Source organism: Oreochromis aureus, linkage group 16 (genome assembly GCF_013358895.1).
Source record: "Oreochromis aureus strain Israel breed Guangdong linkage group 16, ZZ_aureus, whole genome shotgun sequence".
NCBI classification, from domain to species: Eukaryota; Metazoa; Chordata; class Actinopteri; order Cichliformes; family Cichlidae; genus Oreochromis; species Oreochromis aureus.
Genome location: NC_052957.1, coordinates 29,928,342 through 29,950,043, shown reverse-complemented (window position 1 = coordinate 29,950,043; position 21,702 = coordinate 29,928,342). Strand labels below are relative to the sequence as shown.

The 21,702-nt window shown below is 40.2% G+C and overlaps 1 protein-coding gene across 1 annotated transcript in view; it reads left to right on the top strand.

The window, feature by feature from the left end:
* Positions 1-3,926: 3,926 nt before the first annotated feature.
* htr2aa (5-hydroxytryptamine (serotonin) receptor 2A, genome duplicate a) overlaps positions 3,927-21,702 on the top strand; it is an 87,418-nt gene continuing 69,642 nt past the window's right edge. Inside the window, exon 1 of the mRNA XM_031746637.2 lies at positions 3,927-5,887. Within this exon, the coding sequence (XP_031602497.1) occupies positions 5,446-5,887 (442 nt within the window). The 5' untranslated portion in view covers positions 3,927-5,445. The remainder of the gene's footprint in view (positions 5,888-21,702) is intronic.

The following is a 21,702-nucleotide window of genomic DNA, read 5'->3' as shown; positions in this document are numbered from 1 at the left end:
TTTTATACAGGCAGTGATCAACGGATGTTGCAGGTGTGCCAGCGAGAAGCCAGACTGGTTAGAGAGCACGCCCTCCTGGAGGACATCACACAGCTGGAAAGACCTGTCTGTATTCACACATGCTCACAAAAAATGGGTAAAAGGGGGAGAGAAAGAGAAGACGAGAAAGAGGAACAAAATGAAGAAGAAGAAAGGAGAAGGATAGTCCTGTTAGAGGAGGATAAAAGGGGGAAATCTAGGAGCTGACAGGCACTGATTGACAGCCCAGCTGTAATAAATATCTACTCCCTTTTCAGAGCACAATCAGGTGAGGAGAGTGTGAATCATGCAGAACCCAGATGTTCAGAGGCTACCTTCTGGTCCTGAACACAGGTACTTTCACGCAACAGAGCACAAAAGCAATGTTGGAGGGGAGTGAAACTTGTCCATTACAAGTCATGGTTGTACATAAGGCATTGTAAAAGGTACCTTTTAAAGTGAGCTGAATGGTTCCCAGCATTCCTGGGTTTTAGTCAGACTTCTAAACAGAGATCAGTCCAGAAAAGCAAAACTGCAGAGAGCACAAAAGCCTGTGTGTGTATTTACTGCAACATCACAAATCATGCTCATGACTTTTTTTTGTTAAACTTCCTACTAGTATTAGATATTTAACACAAGGTATTAAAATCTAGGTCGATATGTAATCATTGATGTCACTCATGTATCTGAAATGAATTTAAAAAATATCTGAATTGTCTGAGTCATGTCTCATAACTAATGTGTTCCTGTACAATCTAACAGGTCCAATCGTACACATAAGTGGATCTGTATGGCAGACTTTTGTTGTAATGAAGGATTCCTTCTCTGTGCTCCACCTGTGCTTTCAGATGTATCCAGAGAACAGCTGCCTTTCCTCCAAGACCCCACAGAGTGCCCATCAATTTCTAACAGAAGAGTTTGCCCTGATGTCACAACATCGGTTTTCCTTAAGCTCTCTCTCTTTGATCTAAACTGCCATGTTGCTCCCAGAAACAAACACTTGAATAATACCTGCATTTTTATATTGGATTATGTTGGTTAGTATGTTACCCACTACCTCAAGAGGTGTGCTCATTTTTGATCACCTAATTTGCACTGCTTATGGTGGATGTCTTGCATTCATACATTTATGGATTTTTTAAAATTTTAGCATCCCAATAGCAGTGTGCTTGTGGCCTCTGTAATATGTACACGGCTGAAAAAAATGTGGACAGTTTAAACACAGCCTTTCTGTAGATTACAAAGCACTATGAGCTGCTTCCAGATATGAATCTACTTTTTAGATGAATGCCTAATGTGTTTGGAAATGTGAGATTGCTTGTAATGTATTTATATGAGTTAGACTACAGTCTCCTCAGTGCTCCTGCTTAATATGAAGCTTTGTGTCTTCATTTAGAGTAGACTAGAGGATGGAAACCTGCAGTAAATCTGTAATTGACTACAGATATGCATTTCAGGCTTTAGCACTCTTGGCTCAGCATTAATTTTTTTGATGAGTTGACGTCATCCATTGACCAATTGAAATTGTGAATGCTTTGCTTTACTTGTGACTATGAGCTGAGTGTTCAAACACCAGCACAGATGGCAGCAAACTAAAATGCATCTGTTCAAATGTATCTGCACTTTCCGCCAGCCAACCAAATCATGTTGTGAAAATATTGGGCAATATTGGCAGCCATCAAAAATCTTCTCGTATAATTCTGGGTGGATGTTTGACCATTTTTCTTGTCAGAGTTCCTTTAAATTGCTTTGTTTCCTGTCATTTACCCAGCTTTTCAGTGTAGTCCACATATTTTCAACATGGTTAAAATCAGGGCTTTGGGAAAGCCTTTCAAGAAGCCTATGTCTGTGAAGGTTCTCAGTCATCCAGGTCATCGTAGTCTAAGGAGCTTGGAAAGAAAAGCGTCTGGACTTCATTAAGTTTCCTTGAAGATGTTTCACCTCTCATCTGAGAAGCTTCTTTAGTTCTAAGAGCAATTGGTGGAGAGTCCCAGATTTTAAGCCCTATGGAAGTGTCCCCAAGAGGGTCATGGACCCCCTATTGATCCTCTACCTAATCACACGAGCCAAGGTGTGAAAAAGGGTGTGGGTCACAATCAGCCATGGTTTCGGGTGAACCCATTGTGAAGCCTAGCCCCACCCTATCATGTGATTCCCTGAGGTCAAATGGCCCAGGATGTGAGTGGGAGTTAAGGCGTCTGGGAAGGGATTTCAAAACTGGATTATAGATGGCAGATAGTTGGTGTCGTAAACCACCACCTCTGTTTAAAGATGGTCGCTCACAGTGGACATACATCGCTTCTTTCACTGCTCTTTCAAACCATTTGTCTTCTTTGTCCAAAATGTGAACACTGGCATCCTCGAAAGAGTGACCTTTGTTCTTTAGGTGCTTTTCTTTCCAAGTCCTTAGACCTTTCCAGAAGCCTAATGTTAGCCTGCTTTATCCACTTCAAACATAGTTTTGATGTGTGTTTGGGATAACCGTCCTGTTTGAAAACTGAGCTGTGTCAAGCTTCAACCGTCTAGCTGTAGATTTGAGGGTAAGTTGAATCATTTGTAAGTACTCATTATTTCATCCACTTTATGCAGTACTATTAGCAGCAAAACAGCCCTAGAGGCTTGATGCTATGATGATTGACAGCTGGCAAAATGGCCATAAAGCTCAATCTTTGTCTCATGTGACCAAAATTTTTCTCCAGAAGGCATTTAGCTTGTCCATGTAAACGGTTGGAGCAGGTCCTTCTTTGTTGGTTGGCACCTTCTCAATTCATAAAAATGTAAAACACCACCTGGACAATGATGCTGGTGTTCCAGTGGTTTCCAGGCTTGAGTCCTGGTGGTTCCTGGGTTGATCCTGAATAATTCTCTCATCTGAGGGTGACAACTGAGGTCTTCTCCCAAACCTTGGCAGTGTGGTGGCGACATATCTAAATAATTTGAACTTATATACAGTTGTTTAAACTGATGCTCCTGGAATCTGCAGTTGTTTAGAAATGACCCAAAAAGCTCTGACCTCAACCCTATTGAGAATGTGTGTTCTACACTTAAAAGCCCGCTCTGCGCCAGGAAGTAAACTCATTTAAATGAAGTCTACTAATTTTGCCAAGAGGAATGGTCAAATAGCCAGGCAAGGTTGTTGATGGCTACAGCAAGTTTGACCAGTTGCACCTATATATATTTGTTTTTTTTAATATATATATGTATAAAACACCCAGCACGCCCCTGCGGGCGGTTTATCCTTCAAGCTCGGGTCCCCTACCAGAGGCCTGGGAGCTTGAGGGTCCTGCGCAGTATCTTAGCTGTTCCCAGGACTGCGCTCTTCTGGACAGAGATCTCCGATGTTGTTCCCGGGATCTGCTGGAGCCACTCGCCTAGCTTGGGAGTCACCGCACCTAGTGCTCCGATTACCACGGGGACCACCGTTACCTTCACCCTCCACATCCTCTCGAGCTCTGGATAGCGTAGTGGTTAGACTGCACACCTTTGGAGCAGAGGATCACAAGTTCGATTCCTGCCTGGGGCGTCTGTATCCAGTAAGGGTCCTAAAGCTAGACCCCCTATGCTAAGCGAGCCTACCACAGACATGAGCGAGAAAAATATATATATATATATATATGTATGTATGTGTATATATGTGAGAGAGAGGGCTTTGGCATATTGCTGAATATGGTAATGCTAGTAAAGCCATTTGAAGTGAAGTGAATTGAGAGAGATGCAGGTTTAACTTGAGTGAGAGAAACACAGAGAGAGTGTGAGAGAGGAGGGAGAACAGGACTTCGAGATTCAGCAATAAGAAGAGGAAAGAGAAAGCGGCACAATAAATAGAAGAGAGAACGCTTGAGAAAGCGAGAGAGGGAGCATACCAATATGGTATGCGGGGGAGAGACCCTGGGTAAAAAGGGAGAGAGAGCGAGAGCAGGAGATCCCAGTGAGAGAGCTGCAGAGAGAGAGGGAGGGAGAGAGAGGCTGCATGTGAGAAGCAGCGTGAGCGAGTAGAAGCAGAATAGCATTCAGCTCCTGTTCACCACAGAAGACGACTCAACAACTTAACGACACTCTCCTGGAAAGCTGAAAACACACGGAGCCTCTTCAGTCTGCTGATGGGAGAGAGAAAAGAAGTTTGCTTTCCTCCTCCTTTTCCTTCTGCTTCTTTTTTAGTTTTTTCCTTTTTGGAAAGTGACAAGATGTGGAAATGTGCAGAGTGAATGATCAAGGTCTGTGAAGGAAGGAGATCTGTGTTTATTCATGAAGGATTTGAAGAGTGACTGACATTTTCCACTGAGGGCTTATGCAAGCACAAGGAGGAAAAATGTAAGGAATATTTAATTCTCTGGAGGTCTGACATTGTTCTTAGTTACAGCGAACAAAGAATACTTTCTTACTATGAGTCAAGAAATGCAAGTGAAGGAAGGAAGGAGACTGGAAAGTTAGTGACACATACTCACACATGTCAGATATCATCATGTTCATCATCCATGTCTGTCGGCTGCCGACGCACTCTCACAGGTGCAGGGATGAGTTGAGACGAGAGAGCGAGGACGCTTGAAGATTTCCACACACATTAGGAAACACACACGTGCAGCATAATGACATCTGTGCAGGAGTGTCAGTTAGGATAAACAAACTCTGAACATTCACACGTCAGTCAGGGTTTGTGTCAAACTGATAACACCAGTATTCCAAGGCTGGAGGTTTTTTTTATTTGTTTGTCTCCTTAAAGATCATACATTAAAGACTGAAAAGAAACAAAGTTACTGAATAACTGCTTCAACCAGGCAATGAAATTCTGATTTGTAACATTCCCGACTTCACATGGACCTGATATTTTTAACATGAACACAGCCTTGACTTCAAACTCTAAACAGGAGAAACCTGCAACTGCCATCGCACCAGCTTTGAGTGGATTCTATAATAAGAAGAGAAGTTATTTTTTTCTAAATCACTGAAGATATGGGAGTCAAAACAACTCCGTTCTGTTTGGGATATTTTGGGCAACGGAATACTTTTGTTTCTTTGTTTTCACAGAGCCAGATGACGGACTGTGGGCACAGGGAGGTTATTAACCAAGCGAGATATCATTTTTAAGCGTTCGGCATTGTCCTGTGAGATCAAACAGCTGCTCTTCTGGTTGCGCTGAATTCAGCAGAATGCTATTTTTGTTTCCCCGTTGTGGAGATGATTTGTTGATCCTCTGACAGTCAATTCAGGGATTTTTCTTCTTTTTTTTATTTGACATGATGGAGCAAAGAAGTGGTAAACCATATTGAATTACAGGTTAATTGCTAGAGTGATGAACGGTGTTGTATTTATAATATTCAGAGCAACGGGAATGGAAAACAAGTGAGCGATGAACAGACTTTCCTCTTTTCTCCGCCACTCTGACCCACTTTCCAGGCAGCGGTCCTGAGCATTTATCGAGCTGACACCATGAACCTGCATGGTGGCAATGTGTCACAGTTGATCTCTAACACTGTCACAGCCGTTACCACTCTGGGGTCTAACCCCTGGCCTCCACACGAGGAAGGTGGCCTCCAAAGTGGCAATGCCACGAACCTGGGCTGCCAGAGGAACAATGTGGTTCATAATGGCAATGACGCACAGCTGGGGAACTGGTCTCACCATAACGTGGCGGGAGTCTACGGGTCTCAGTGCCCTCCCTTGGAGCAGCTGATGCAGAAAAACTGGGCAGCCCTGCTGATTTTAGTGGTCATCGCTGTCACGGTCATGGGCAACATCCTGGTGATCCTGGCCGTCTCCCTGGAGAAGAAGCTGCAGAACGCCACAAACTATTTCTTGATGTCACTGGCAGTAGCTGACATGCTTCTCGGCATCTTGGTCATGCCGGTTTCCATGGTGACCATTCTCTATGGTAAGCATTGAGTGACACTCATATTGGGCTTCATTAAGTTGACATTTGGTGTGTTGCTGACTCGAGTCCAGCAGGCACAGTGCTTTGTTGTTGTTGGTGTGGGTTTTTTTCTCCTCAAATGAATGAATGGTTACATGACTAATGACTAAACAAACTCCACCTGCCTGCATGTGTAAGGCTTTGTTAAACTGCAAATCATTTCTGAGACATTGGTGAGAAAAGGAAGTGAAGAAATCATATTAAATCTGATGTTTTTCTTTGCATTTTGAAAAACGTATGTTTGCTTTTTAGAGAACTGCTCTTGAAAATATGTCTTATGAGGCAATCCCAGTCTGTGCATGTTAGAATTCATGCATGGCTGTAGCTTGAGGACAGATGGAGAGCAGCAGTGATGGAGGTGTTCGGTGCTGTTGTTGTGAGTGAAGTGTTTACTCCAAGTGCTACTTCAGCATGACAAGAAAGGGGCACACAGAGGTGGTGCAGAGACCAAGTTACTGCAGTCCTTGAAATCACTGTTGCACAAAAATACGGCAGCATGCAAAAGTTTGGACGTCTTCAGATTTCTGTTGCTGTGATGAACAGAGGGTGAAGTGGTCTTTAAAAGGCATAAAGTTATAGATAAATACTTTCTTTTCAACATTTTTAGAAAAAAAGGGAGAGTGACAGTAAATACGAGGAATGTGATTCAGAAGTTTGGGAGACTCTTTAAGAGAAATGACCTACTATTACCAAGTTGTGTCAGATTTGTTTGTTGTGCTTGGTCACACAGTAGGCATCAGGAAAGTATTGCAGTTTTCAAATCTAACGGATCCCCATTTTCCAAGAGAATGCTATAAGAACAAAGCAACAAGTAGCTGGTCTAAGGAGCTTGGAAAGAAAAGTGTCTGGACTTCTTTAAGTTTCTTGAGACGTTTCACCTCTCATCCAAGAAGCTTCTTGAACTGAAGAAGCTTCTTGGATGAGAGGTGAAACTGCTTGCAGTTCTAATCCTTCCATTTAAGTGCAAAAGATGTTTAGGTGTCACACATGCACAAATATGACCTTCATGGAGGAGGCATCAGAGAAAAAAATACTTTGTTCATCACCATCAGAAATTTCCATGCATTTTGAAAACAAATATTGTGGACTAATATAGTTAAAACAGAACTTATTGAAGGCAATGAGAAAAAATGTGGGAGAAAAATGATGCAGAATTGTTAAATATAGGGCTGATCAGTCACACTCATATATCTGTTCCAACCAGTAACACTATGAGCGAGCAAGAATGAATTTCATTAAATATCAGTGAACAGTAAAATAAATAATAAATAAAAGCAAAGATTAAATTAAAATGTTTTCTATAATCCATAGGTGGAAGCTGAAGGTTTTACTATGGCCCTCATAGTCACCCTGATCAAAATATCAAAAATCTTTTACTTCAAGACAGCTGCACATGCAAAGCAGCCAAGAATTTTCAAAGAACTACAAACCTTTTGCACAAAGGAAGAAAAGGCAAAAATCCTCCCAAACAAGAACTGAACAAATCTTAGCTGCTACAAAAGCTGCGATAATTACTGAAGGGTGAGCTTCTAAGTTCCCAAAGCTTTTCTTCAGACTCCTTTACTCATTTGCTACTTTAAATCTGTTCTGGAAACAGAAAGTTGTTTTTTCTTTAAATCAGGTATAACATTATGATCACTGACAGGTGCAGTAGATAACACTTATTATCTCTTCACCATGGCACCTGTTAGTGGCTGAGATATATTACAGAGCAAGTGAACATTGATGGTGAGGGATGATGTGTTAGAAGCAGGAGAAATGGGCCACATTGTGATAGTTAGATGACTGGGTCAGAGCATCTTCAAAACTGCAGCTCTTGTGGGGGGTTCCTGGTCTGCAGTGGTCCAAGGAAGGAACAGTGATAACCAGTGGGTCATGGCCTGCTAAGGCTCAGTGATGCACACTAACTGGTCTGCATTGCTGCAGAACAGTCAGGGTGCCCATGCTGACACTTGTCCACCACAATGGAGAGCATCAGAACTGGACCATGAAGGAATGGAAAAAGGTGGGTCTGATGAATCACGTTTTCCTTTATATTATGTGGATGGCTGGGTGCATGCGCATCACTTATTTGGAGGACACCTGGCACCATTATGTACTATGGGAGGAAAGGAAGCAGGTGGAGGCAGTGTGAGGCTTTGGGCAATGCTCTACTGGGAAACTTTGGGTTCTGCCATCCGTGTGGATGTTATTTGACATCCACCACCATCCATTTGAGATCTCAAATCTAATTTAAGCATCTGTGGGATGTGCTTGACAAATAATTCCGATCCTTGGAAGCAACAACTCACAACTTTTTCAATGGAACAAGCAACATGGGGACCAACACAATATTAGGCAGGTGGTTATAATTTTGTGCCTGAACAATGTATATATTACCAGCAATCACATAAAGCCATAGTATTGTTAGGTCACATTTAGTTCAATTTAATTCAGTTCAGTTTTATTAATATAGCACCAAATCACTGTGGCACAGCCAAATAAAGATGTCGAGATGTGAAATGACCACAGGGAAACTCACAGTGGATGCATGCCTGTTGTTTGCTCCCAGCTCCTATTGTCTCATAACCCAAAATGAGGTTATTCAGAATTCAGAGACTGCCATTTAGCACAGCCTCTGGGTGTCTCTGGAAGTGCCTTTAAAGAAAAATGGAGACCACATAAAGGATGAGAGAGGGATGATTATCACAAAAAAAGAAGTCCAATGACCCAATCAAACTTTCATATTTGGGGTGAGTAGAGATGGCCTCTCTCTCCATTGTATGTAAGCACTGCTGTCATTTCTGGTGGTTCAGGTGCTGCTGATTAATGCCGCAGGAAGCTGAGAGTTTCCTCTGCCCTCCTTCATTTTCTTTGTTGATTTGCCTCTCACTGTCCCACCATACTCAGATAACCTCACCAAGACATACACACATACACCCACCTTCCACCGTCCTTCACTGTTGCCCATTTCCTGCTGATCCATTCTCATCTTCCTTGAGCTTCCCTGTGTCTCTGTAAATGTCACGAGCTGCTGCTCACATAAGAAGCTTTAAGCCCTAAGTAGCAAATTCATTTGCATGAGAAGAAGTGCAGCAAATTAGTCAAAAGGAAGAGTGCTTCCAAAAGAACGACCTCCAGTGCCTATTACTCGCCTTCCCTGGTCTTTAATGAGAAGACAAAGGAACTCATTAGCCACACCGATGCAAAACAAACACACCAAAAGCAATTATTTTCTCATGTTGTTACACCGTCGCAGTGATTCTGATTTGTTTACTGATTCACTGAACAAACGCAGCTTTGTTTCAGGGTGAGAAGGCATAATGATGATATTACAAGTGATCTTATGAAATGTGATAGTGGCCATGAGTGGGATTGTAAGAGGTTATTATTGATGTCAAAAGGAAGATTATAGGCGAAATCAAGTGGCGCGGTTATGGATGGTTATTAACAAGGTCACAGATGAGTTTGTGCTGCTGAACTTGTCAAGATTATATTTGTAATGGGGTCAATAATGAGGCTAGGAGAGCCCACATTTTATGCATAATAATAAGTGAGATCACTGATAAAGCTGAACCAGTTGAGAGGCCCTTGGGCAAAAATTTATTGCGCAAGTGCCAAATTACCATTCCAGCCAAACCTCCTGTGCTGAGTCATAAAATTCTAACAGCTAAAACGGTGCAATTAATTAGAGAAAGTGTAGAAGTGAAAGAAGCCAGCTCAAGTTAAAAATGTGGGCTATTTAATTACTTTTGGCAAGTTAGACCTTTCATCAACTAATTGTGTTGCAGAAAACTCATCTAGCTAGCACCTGCTCCACCTGACTTTCAGTCTACAATCTGAGAAGTTTTCTATCCATACACTGGGATAAATTGCTAGCTATAATTTAATAAACTTGTTCATTTTGTTGGCACTCAATTAGAGTTTGGCTATGACTTGAATCACCTGATAACTCTCTTGGGAGAATCATCGGAGCATCATCTACCACAGTTAGCATAACTTGCCTGTTTTGCTTGTTCAAATGTTCACTAATTAAGCAATATGGAACAGGGTGCTGCACCAAAAACCAAGTTGTGATTACTTTGATTGCTAGCAAGTTGCAGCTGTGTTTACACGAAAGACATGAATTTCTCCTTGAATACTCTACATTTATTCTCTGAGATGTGCTAAAACTTGAATAAGTGGAATACAAATGGAGATGGAGAACATTCACCTATAAAGTTGCAGCAAGTGAACGGATCAGTTTCACTTTTCACAGCTTACTACCATTTGGCAGGTATTCAGGATCTTCCATGCAAACTATAGGTGACTGTGACAACCTGCCAGACACAAAAGTAATCGCAAGGAAGTTTTTGGTACAGCGATGTATACCTCATTACAACGCTAGCAACTGCCAGCAACCATTCACAACCCCTAGCGTACTGGTTGCGGACACTGTACTTTGCTCTAGTGACTGGTAGTTACCAAGATATCACTGACCAGTGTCTAGGGCTGTGCAAATGTGGCTTTAGCAATCACTTCATATTGACTTCCACCAACGATTTGTGGCCAACTGGGGAATAAAGTTACCAGGGTTCACCAATTGGTCCCTAGGCCCGTGTGACAGTGGCTTAGGATGGTAAGCATGGTAAATAGTATACTGGCCAAGTCAGCTACTATGAGACAGAAAATGACAACAATTAGACACTTCAGAACGATGCATAATAGCAATAAAAAGTCAACACGACTACAGAGAGATACGTCAAAAGACACACAAACAAAAGTGATTACAGAGGTGTAAAACCACTACAAAGAGACGTAACATGACAAGTACAAAGACACAAAACAGCAACATTCAAATTGCTAGAGCAGGGATAATGCAACCACAGAAGCATATGAGACAGAGCAAGCTGGAACGTAACTACAAAGAGACTAAAGGTAACTTTAAATCACTCTCCATTGTTTTATTTTTGTTTTTTAAATCCTGCTGTCCTGCTGCGTAGAGGAGTTTGGGCCTTTTTCTTGCCTGTGCTCAGGGACTCAGTCCATGGCAGCCTAGGCATGCTCACACTGTCACTGTATATGTGTTGAAACTCATAGCATGGTGTCTCACAGAGATGCCAGCATAGCTGTTATTTGCCTTGATTTTGGGAGAATCGGATGTACCCAACATGAAAATGCTTTGTCTTTAAAAAGGCCTCCGGAAGCTTTGTGGAGCAAAAATACGTTTCTTCACTTTTCACACTGTTTTGAAATTGCATTCCTTGAACGAGCCTTGCTGAAGCAGTCAGGTTTATTCTCTTCAAATTCCCTGTTATGTTACTCAGGCAGGAAGCATAGCCATATATCTTATTAGGGAGTATGTTAAACATGCCACGTGCATATCAGCTTACCAGCCAAATGCTAATACTTTGTGGTGTTGGCTGGTGTGCCTGTCTTGTCTGGCCATGTTGGCAAGTGGCCAGGTGATGATTTAGAGATCCAGTTCTGCTCTAAAAATCTATTTGGCTAAAACAAACACCCCAAGTGTCTTGGGAAATTGAGGATTAACATAACATTGTGGCTGTGTGAACACTGTGGACACAGAGCTTGTTTCTCATCCATTTTACATAAAACCACAGGGGGCAAATACAGTTCTTACTGTGCAGTGCTGGTTTGCTTCTCCCCTCTTCCATGCCTTGTTTTTGTCACGCGGTCCCTGGAGATGAGCTGTCAAAATATACTTGACAGACTGAAGTGCTCTCACACCTTATAAAACCCTCCTGACACTCCTCTTTAGTGCTTTAAAGAGCTTGAATAACTTGGGTTTCACTTGACTAGAATTTGCACCCATGATAGTTGAAGATGTACAGTCATACATCACCTAAAACAGAAAAATAACTGTTTCCTTTTAACAGATGTTTCCACCAAGTTTTAGAGATTTCTTTGGAGACATTCAGGGACTGTTTACTCTCCCTTCAGAGATTGACTGTGTTTTGTAATATAACTTTATTTCAAGGGGAAGGTGAAAGTGTGGTTTGTTAGACTGCATTGGAACTCTTTTGCTGTTCTTCACTACAAAAAGAAGCATTGGAAAACTTGCCATCGGAAAATGCCAATATTTCGAAGTGACCGAGTGTTAAAAGTTTAGGAAGCACAGAACTGGCAGCATCCTCGAGAGAGAAACTTGCCTAATTGGCAAGCCTGAACACTAGACAAGGAACTTATATAAATAGAAGTAGTTGTCATGTTATTCTTTGGCCATTGTGTTCAAAGGCCAGTTTGCTCAGTTAGCAGCAGTAAAGTGCAATTCCTCCGAGACCTAATGTGGGTTAGCTAGAAGTTACATTATTTTTTCACTTTGACATCACTTGGACTTGCAAAAAGAGCGTAACTAGTGTTGTTTGACCGCGTATACTTTAAGTAGGGACATTGCAGTCTGTCGTTATGTCCAGACTGAGATCTCTTGACAGCTACTGGATAGATTATAAAGATCTAAATACTAATCAGTGTGAGTTTCTAGCTGTTAATCTACAAACTGCATTCATTTCTCCAGCATGCTGCCATATACTTGAATTTTCATTCTGAGCTTATATTCATATTTCATTATGTTTTGAGACTGTGTGCAACTGCCAGGAATTTGAAAACATGATACAGAAAAAATGAGCAGTTACTAAGAAACACATGACGAATGAATACGAAACAACCTGATAATTAATGAATTCATATTAAGTGGTTCCTGAGCAACACAAAATTGCAGGGAACTACAGATAATGATGAGTTACCATGGCCCCAATTTTGAAATACTTTAACAATCATGAGGTAGCCTTACTTCTGTAAAACAAAGACAAAAAAGTCAGTTTTGTGTGGCACAAACCACAATCCCTCATTCATTAACTAACAGTTAAATTACTTGTTGTGAGTTCCCCAGAAAGAACTCAGTGGCTGTTTGCCATATTCAAGTAATGAAAGACTACATAGTAACTACCCTGTAGAGAAGGGAAACAAGGCTTTCCTGAAGAAACTAGGCCTTATGGGAAAGTTCTCAGAGGATTCACTAATTCATTCATTAAACAGCATTCAATGGCCGCTGTCATTACACAAATGCCTAACCGTTGGCTTTGCCGCTGACATTCAATAAGGGTGTCTTCATGCATTTTCATAATCATTATTAAGTGCCACCGACTTCATCTGCTGTGACATTCGTAAATAAAGGAAAAAGGACAGATGGCATCAGGAAGAAGATATAACATGAGAACAACGAAGGAAAAAGTTGCTAATACAGAAGGTGAATGGTTAGTAGGGAAATTAAATAATTACTTTTGGCTGAGTAAAACCAAAGCTTATCTGTAACATTACCTCACATGTAAAGCATTATTATAAAACATGTATTTGGACTGCAGTAAATAGATTACATACTGTGGTCCTGCCGTGGTAGTCAAAACACAAGTTCATTCAGAGGATTAGGATAGAGATATAACTGTGCAAGGCAGTTGCACATGAAGACCACATGAAGCATACCATCAGTCTGATATCATTAAGATTTGATTCATGAACAGTTTATTGAAAGTAAAGATTATGGTTTACATCTGAAGTCGTTTGTTTTTGGTGGTATGGCTCTGTTCTGGCACCTGAGCAAGCAGCAAGACCACAGATATGACATTCACTAAGTCAAATACAGCATGAACAGAGGAGCTGTGGTGAAGGTGGGTTCCAAAGTGGTTTGCAGATGTGCAGAAGCGTAGGCAACACAAATAGTGCATTCACTGAAGAGTATCAGCTGATGTGGGTTGGCACTGAGATCAGCTGATCTCCTGGGATTGTGGCTGAGTGTCACTATATAGAGTGCCAGAGATAAGGATAGGCTTGATTAGAGAAATTATGAGTTATTATTAGAAATTATTAATTATTAGTTATTAGTTGTATTGTACACTAAGGTAAAATCAAAATAATTATGAGCTTGCTAAGAGTTAAATTGGGCTGCAGCCCTGGATCAACCTCTCTTGCTGAACTTAAATCCACTCCTGATGGACTTTTAGAAAACTTAGTGTAACTTCTCCTGGTTCTAAATCCTGCAAAGGAGGAATTAGCCATACCATCTGTTCATCAGGAAAACTAATGAATGCAAATAAGAGGGAAATATCCAAGCATTTACTCTTGCCTTATGACCCCAATTCCAAAAAGAAGAGATTCAGTGTAATAAATAAAAACAGAATGCAATAATTTGCAGATCTCATTGACACATGTTTTATTTACTATAGAACAAAGACAATTAATAAAAAATTAAGAAAGAGGTAAAGAGAATATGTACTGAAGATCACGTTTACCAGCATGAGGATCCTGTTTTCTTTTAATATCAGTCTGTAAACATCTGGGGACTGAGGAGTGCAGCTGCTGGACTTCTGGGAGAGAAATGTTGTCCCGTTCTTATCCGACAGGATTCTAGCTGCTCAGCAGTCCTGGGTCGTATTTATCTGTGGATACATTTGACACTGTCTTGCTGCAATAGGCAAGGCTTTCCCTGAGGTACGATCTGGATGGGAGCACTTGCTCTAAAACCTGAATATACCTTTTATCAGATGTGTAAGCTGCCAGTTCTATAGGCACTGATGATGCACTGCCATACCATCAGAGATGCAGGCTGATAATAAGTTGGATATCCCTTCTCCTCTTTAGTCTGGAGGATGCACTCAGTTCAAGTTTTCCAAGTTCAATCATCCGACCACAGAACAGTTTTCCATTTTGCTTCAGTCCATTTTAAATGACCTTAGGCCCAGAGAGGAATGCAGGATTTCTGGATTATGTTCCGGTATGGCTTCTTCTTCAGAACTGTAACCTGCATTTGTGGACCGCACAGTGAACTGAGCCCACGCTGTGATTTCAATGACAGAATCATACCTGTTTTTAATCCAGTGCCTTCTGAGTGCCTAAAGATCACAGGTATCCAATACTGTTTTTTGGCTTTGTCAGGATTGGATGATATTATGTATGTGATATTCAAAGTTTTAGGATTTTATGTTGAGCAACATTATTCTGAAACTCTAGCTCTCTAAGTTGCTCTTTTTAATATCCAGTCGTGTTGCTCACATGTCGCCAGTGAATGTAATTATTTGCAAAATGTTTCATTTTAGCAATTCTTATTTTCCAGCCTTTTGTTGCTGCATGTTGTTCAAAATGAGCTAATATTTTTTTTATGAAATAGTGAAATGTCTCCTTTTAAACATCCGATATGCTTTCTAGGTTCCATTGTGAATAAAATCTGGGTTTATGAGATTTTCAAATGATTGCTTTCTCTGTATTCTTTGTCTTCATTTTTAAATCACATTTCCCAGATACTGTTTCCTACCTCATAATGAATCAGAATTTATGGAACAAACTGATCACCCCAGGGCAAGTACATATCATTCTTCACTCAGCCTGTGCTGACTGATATCAAAAGACGTTGTCTGTAGAAGCATGTGTGTTTAAGTGATTTAGGTGTATTCTGTTCAGTGTGGACTAACAAAGCTGTCCACACACTCAAACAACTTCTCAAATGGAAGCAGTGTCTCTTCGTAGCATAAAAGGCCAGCCTTCTTTCCAATTCAGTTGGTTAGTCAGTGCTTGTTGGTGCTAAAACACTAGTCACTGGTCATTTGGTCAATAGAGACAATAGTGAAAAACAGGCTCTGTGGGAACAGAATTTTCCAGCTTCAATGAATGCTTGCCAGGTTCTCCAGTTTGCCAACTTCTTCTCCTGCTCCTGTCTCAGTCCGACCTCTGCTGTCTAGATAATTTAATATCATATAGATTTTTTTTTTTTACATTTTAGCTTCAAATGCTCATTTTCTCCCTCTCATCCCTCCCTCACTCTGGGCTTTTGGGCTTGTTAGTGTCTTTCCTCTCGCAGTGCATCATTTGCTGCTTTTGGTTCCTGTGTTTCTGATTTGAAAAGTTCACCTCTTAGAAGGTGTCTGGTAGAAAGAAAAACAAGCACTTCTGTATCAAAGCCACTGGATTTTGCCCGCTTGTCTTGGATGGGCAGCTGTGTAGAATGAGATTTACTTAAAAGATTAGGCTGTGTTTCTCCTGTGGATTCCCCTGTGATTCTCTGCCAAACCAAGCACTGACTCCAGATCTTGTGCATGTTACATAATTCAATGATGGAAAAACTATAAAGCCAAAAAAGGGAATTCTTTTTTTATTTACTGTCTAGATTTATTAATAGAAGTTAACTCTGATTTATATCAAATGTCAGTAATATTTTTTTATTTATTTTTTGTTAATATGTATTAACCATTCCCACTCATGCTAACTATTAGGGGTGTTATTATATGCTAATTCTGATACAGCTCAATGTGCTGATTATGAAGGACAGGGAGGTAGCAATTCAAAAATAAAACCATGCTTAAGAATTACAAGTAAACATATAAATAAATAAATAAATAAATAAAAGGTTAGCTATAAAGCATTAAAATGCAAGTGAGAATGGAGCGTGAAATTCTCCGGGTAGATTTGCGTTCGCTGTAATGTGAGAAAGCTAGCAGAATGTTGAACAGGAAGCAGAGGCAAAGGCAAACCTTTGATCTTCTTTCCAATGCTCCCCTGTGTTCATGAACTTTGAGGAGCAAACTAAAAGAATGAGAGTGTGAATACAAGAAATGAATTTCTTCTTTAGGATGTCCAGGTTCAGCCTTCAAGACAAGGTGAAAAGCTCAAACATTAAGTTCAGAGTCAAGCTCGTGCTTCTTTAGATTGGAAGGATGCGGTTGGAGACCCAGGGGTAGATCCCGAATGGGATAAAAAGATTATGTAATTCATCCAGCCTGACAATTCCCAGGATCTCCAAGGAGGAGCTGCAAGATCTGGAATCTGGACTGGCTTTCTTTTCCGATAGCGACCCAATGTTTAGGTCTTAATTAAGTCCTAATGTGAAGCCTCGAGCTGCGCATTGACTGAGAAATCATGGGGTACTTCACACTGAAACAGTAGCAATGGTACTCTTGTGCTTTTTTTCTTTCTTTCTGACTCAAATGAATTCCAAAAAACATGTTTTGTAAAATAAGACTTAAAACTTGTGACTCAAATAATAAACTCATGAGCAAAGTATTGTCTGCAATCCCAGTGAAATGAAGCTGGTGTCCATTTTCGCAATGACTCTTTAAGGTCATATTGCGATCACAGGTATCGCCCCCTGTGTGCCATTAGAAAGAATGCAGGTTTAAAGTACTTCAGTTTCAGATTCGTAGGAATCCGTAGGAATACAGCTAGAAAACAGCTAGCTTAAAAACAGGCCTAAGTAAAGAATGAGCCTTTGATGCATAATATTTTGTAACATAGAATTTTCCTTTTTTCACTGCTACTGTGCTTAATAAAAGAACAAACACATTAATGAACCTAATGCAGGTTTTTTTTCTTGGCTATAAACCAGTTTACAGACTTTTTAGTCCATGCAGAATTGAATCATTTGACTGAACATTCACTCTTCTGCAGTAAATTGTAGCTCCCCACATTATCCTTTGTTCCTGTGTTTAAAAAACACAAACCTTATAAAAATTCACAGGTTTCCTAGAACCTTGAACTTAACCCTGTCCAGCTTCTCTAGGATGTACTAAAACACAGACCGTGAGCCAGACCTAATTGGATGTTACATTTAATAGCTACTGAAAAGGGTGTAACTGCATGTCTTTACAGCAGCAGCGTAGTGATAATATTGTGATTTCTAATGATTCCCATTCAGGGAAATTTATGGCTGTTGTCTTTCTTGCCTGTGTTTTCGGTCCTGACTGTGTGATTTTATTTCAGCAGCCTCCATGTTTTTGTTCAGTTCATTGTTTTATACTTCAGCAGAGTGAGTTCATGATTCATGTGGTAAACAGCCTTATCAAGCAACAGATGAAAATACAGCTGAAGTCATTACAGGCCGGGCTGTTTGTTCTTTCACCTCATCAGGTTTTGTACCATCTACTGAAATAACACTGCAAGAGCAGCTGGGTTCTACACCATCCCGGTCCCCACACATTCAGAATCAAATGGTCCCCAAGTGTAAAAATTGAGCAGTGTTATATTCTAAAAATTCTAAATCATAATAGAGGCCTCTAAAGGCTGCGTTGTTTATTACATTTGTGTAATGTGCAAGTGACATAAAGAACAACATTGTAATTATGAGACTTAAAATTTAAAAAATCACATTGGTCCACATTAATCTCCATGGGAAGTGTTGTGCTGCCCTCATAATCCATCATTTTATGCCAACCAAGGGACACTTTCAGCACTTTAGTGTTGAAAGGATTACTTGATTAACTGCTTAGTTGATTCACCATCTTCGTTTTACTCACTTTTTAGGCACAAATGCCCTAAAAATATGCTTATTCCAGCCTCTCATTATAAATATTTACTTTCGGTGCAACCAGGGTAGAAAAAGCTGAAAGTGGCTTTTTCTACCCTCACACAACCCTGAAGAGATTTGTGTCTCCTTCTGGGCTCAAACCTGGCACAAGTGTAAATCACTACACTACACTGAAAGTCCAAATACAAATAAAGTTAACAGTTACAACCAACATGATCATATCAACACATTATGCATTATACATAAAATTATAAAATATCCTTGCTATATAAAAAAAATCTGCTATGCAGATGATACCCAGCTTTATCTGTCCATGACGCTAGATGATACAAATCAATAGTTAAACTGCAGGATTGTCTTAAAGACAAAGTCCTGGACTTACTCTAATTTCCTGCTTCTAAATTCAGACAAAACTGAGGTTATTGCTCTCCACCCTAAATATCTTATAAAGATGGTGTCTAGCGATAATCTAAACATGTACTGGACAAAAGAACAAAATGGAATACAGGTGTACGAGAACAATGAGCAAGGGATAGATAAAGTAACATGCAAGACAGTGGTGACAAGGTAGCAAAAAGAATGGTTTGTTAGCGTGCAGGAACATGTCTCAATTTTACTGTGTGGCTAACTATCCACTAATCATGAGAGAGAGCACAATGAAAACATTTTGTAAAGCAAATCAATACATGAACATGGATTAAAGTTTACCAGTGGTTGTTATCCCAATGCCCAGTTATGTGTGTGCACTTACCAGTCTGTAAAAAGAAGCAGTTCCAATAACAATCTGCTGCCAAGGCGGGAAAGAGTGGAGTCTTAAGTGAGGCAGGTAAAAGGAAACTGTATTTGCTATATGTTGTTTCTGCTGCTTGCACAGTTACTTGGTGGACCTTGTGCCTGCTGAAGCTGCATACACAAGCCTAGGCTTCATGAATATATTTTGTAATAAATGCTAAATAACTGCTTTAACACACCACTTGTAGCCCTTGTAGTATTCATATCTCTACACTTTAAGACCATGCACAAACATTAGCCAAACATTTCAGAAGAGGCATTTAAAGAATAGTAGAAGAGATGCGCCAGTCTTTGTGAGAACAGGTGGTAGGTCAAAAGCAGAGCAGGCAGCAATATATGGACAGATATCTCTGAAAAGCCGTAATAATAATTCAGCTGCAAATGTCGTTATCATCACACAACTACAGTACTGATAACAACATGTAAGCACAGCATTTGTGAATTTCTCTTGTTGAGTAAACTTTTCTCTTTTGGTCAGATACCTGCAGATGAGCTGACTTAGATGTATGTAGCCTTCTTTTACAAAATTACAGTCTTGCAGGTGTGGCGGCGCAGGGGTGAGCCTTCAACATAAAGCATTCATGTAGAAAACTAATTCAAATGCCTTTTTTTAAGGAATTTCTCAAAAGCTATTAATATATAGCACTACAGCATCTTCCAGCATCCCTTTATGTCAACTTCTTAAATGCCGAGACCAAATAAAAACCAACTAAGAACAAAAGGTGGAAAAGGTTAAACAGATCAAACATGGCTGAGGAAATTCTGTTTTATGGTGCTCTGGGGTGCTTTCCTTTTAGAGATAAGGACTTCTGACAGGCTGTGGACACAGTTTGAGCTTTAATATCCTGAGCTCACATTTTACACTGTGAAGTAGGGCGGGTGTAACAAGACTTATGCAAGAGCTAAAAAGTCTTCAGACGCTGGTTTTGTGGTAGCATTGATGAGGCGTTGACCGCTCTACGCAAAAATACTCTCTAATTCCTCTCTTGATAGAAGTGGGGATAAGGAAGGGATGTAAGCAGAATGTGACTGAAAGTCAGCTGAGATACAACGTCCCATGTGGAAAATATCCTTTGTTGTGCTCATCCATTTGTGCTCAACTGCTCGAGATGGAGGAGATTTTTCTTTTTGTGTGTCTCTGAGCCGTAGAGCGAAGCACAAAGCAGCCGGAACAAAAACAGAGCAGCAGGCAAGCGTTCAAATCATCCAACATCCTCCTTCTCCTGTTCGCTCGCATGACCAGATGGAACAAAGTGAAACAGATGCAAACAAAAGGGCAGACCCATTATAAGGTTCTGCTTCCCAGATGTGAAACCACCAGGCAAAAGGTCAAGATGTGAAAAACAAAAACAAAAATATGATCATGGGTGGAGGGTAGTGAATAGGTTAACAGATAAATAGAGATACTGTATAGCAAGATGAGAGGAGAGGGGGCATGAGATGAATGCAGCCTCTGAAGTCATTTAGGGCAAATACAATGGCTGATATCTTATATAACACACTTTATTTACATAGAAAAGCCAGAGGCAAAATTCTGCCAAAAAAGATGAGATAACGTTTCATTGTCTGTTAACACGAGAATCTGCCGTGGATCATATGTTCCAACAATCACCAGAATAATGATGGTAGAATATAAAAGAAGCTCTAAAAATACTGTATAAGAACATAAGCCAAGTGAGCAGAGCAGTCTGCAAGTGCCATAAACAAAGTCACGAAGAAAGAGAGACAAGTATGTTTACAAAATTATCTCAATTTCAAATTTTATTCTACATGAAAAAAAATCTCCCCACCAAGCCAAATTTCTGAGATGAATTCAAATACAAAAAACCTCAATGATTTTATTATTGATAAAAATGTCAAAAAAGGTTTCAGGAAAAACAAACAAAAACACTGAAAACTTGTATAAAATGTTAAAATGCAAGAATAAAATGTCAATTCATCCCTCTCTAAAAATGTTGGGACAGAAGCAGCACAGGTTGGAAAAGTGAGTGATGCTAAAAAGAGAAAGCTAAAATAACATTTAACTAGTTAGTTTTACTGATTCAAAAAAAAAGCATCTTAGAAAGACAGAGTTTTTTCTGCAAAAACCCCCCCCAAAAATGCTAAAGAAAAAAGTGGAATAACATTAGAATAATGTTACTCAATAAAAATAGACATAATTCTGTCATTGAAATCACTGCATGGGCTCAGGAATACTTCACTATGAGCATAGTTTACTATGCTAGGCACAAATGCAGGTTAAACCTCTATCAAATGAAGAAAACACTACATGTAAACATGATACAGAATAAGCTCTCATTTATGTGTATGAGATGTGCAAATTGGGGTTGCACTGCAGGACTGACACAGAGAGACAGACAACTATTGACAATCACACGAGAAACAATTTGGAATCAATCAGGCCTAAGAAACAGGTCTTTGGGAGAAACCCGGAGTACCCAAAGAGAGGCGATGCAGGCACAGAGAGAACACGCAAACTCCACAAAGAAAGGTCCCGGCTGGCCGGCCGGTGGATTCACTGGCCAGCCACAGTGATTAGCACTGTCACATTCTTCCTGTGAGGTAACAATGTTATTTACCTCAAAAAATGCTAATTTTGTCAATATTGCAACATAACTGGAAGGGTCTTGTGAATTGATCCCAGTGTCTATACTACCTTTTAATTTCAATAATAATCTCTATAACAACAGATACTCAAAGAAAGGCACGTCTTTTAAAG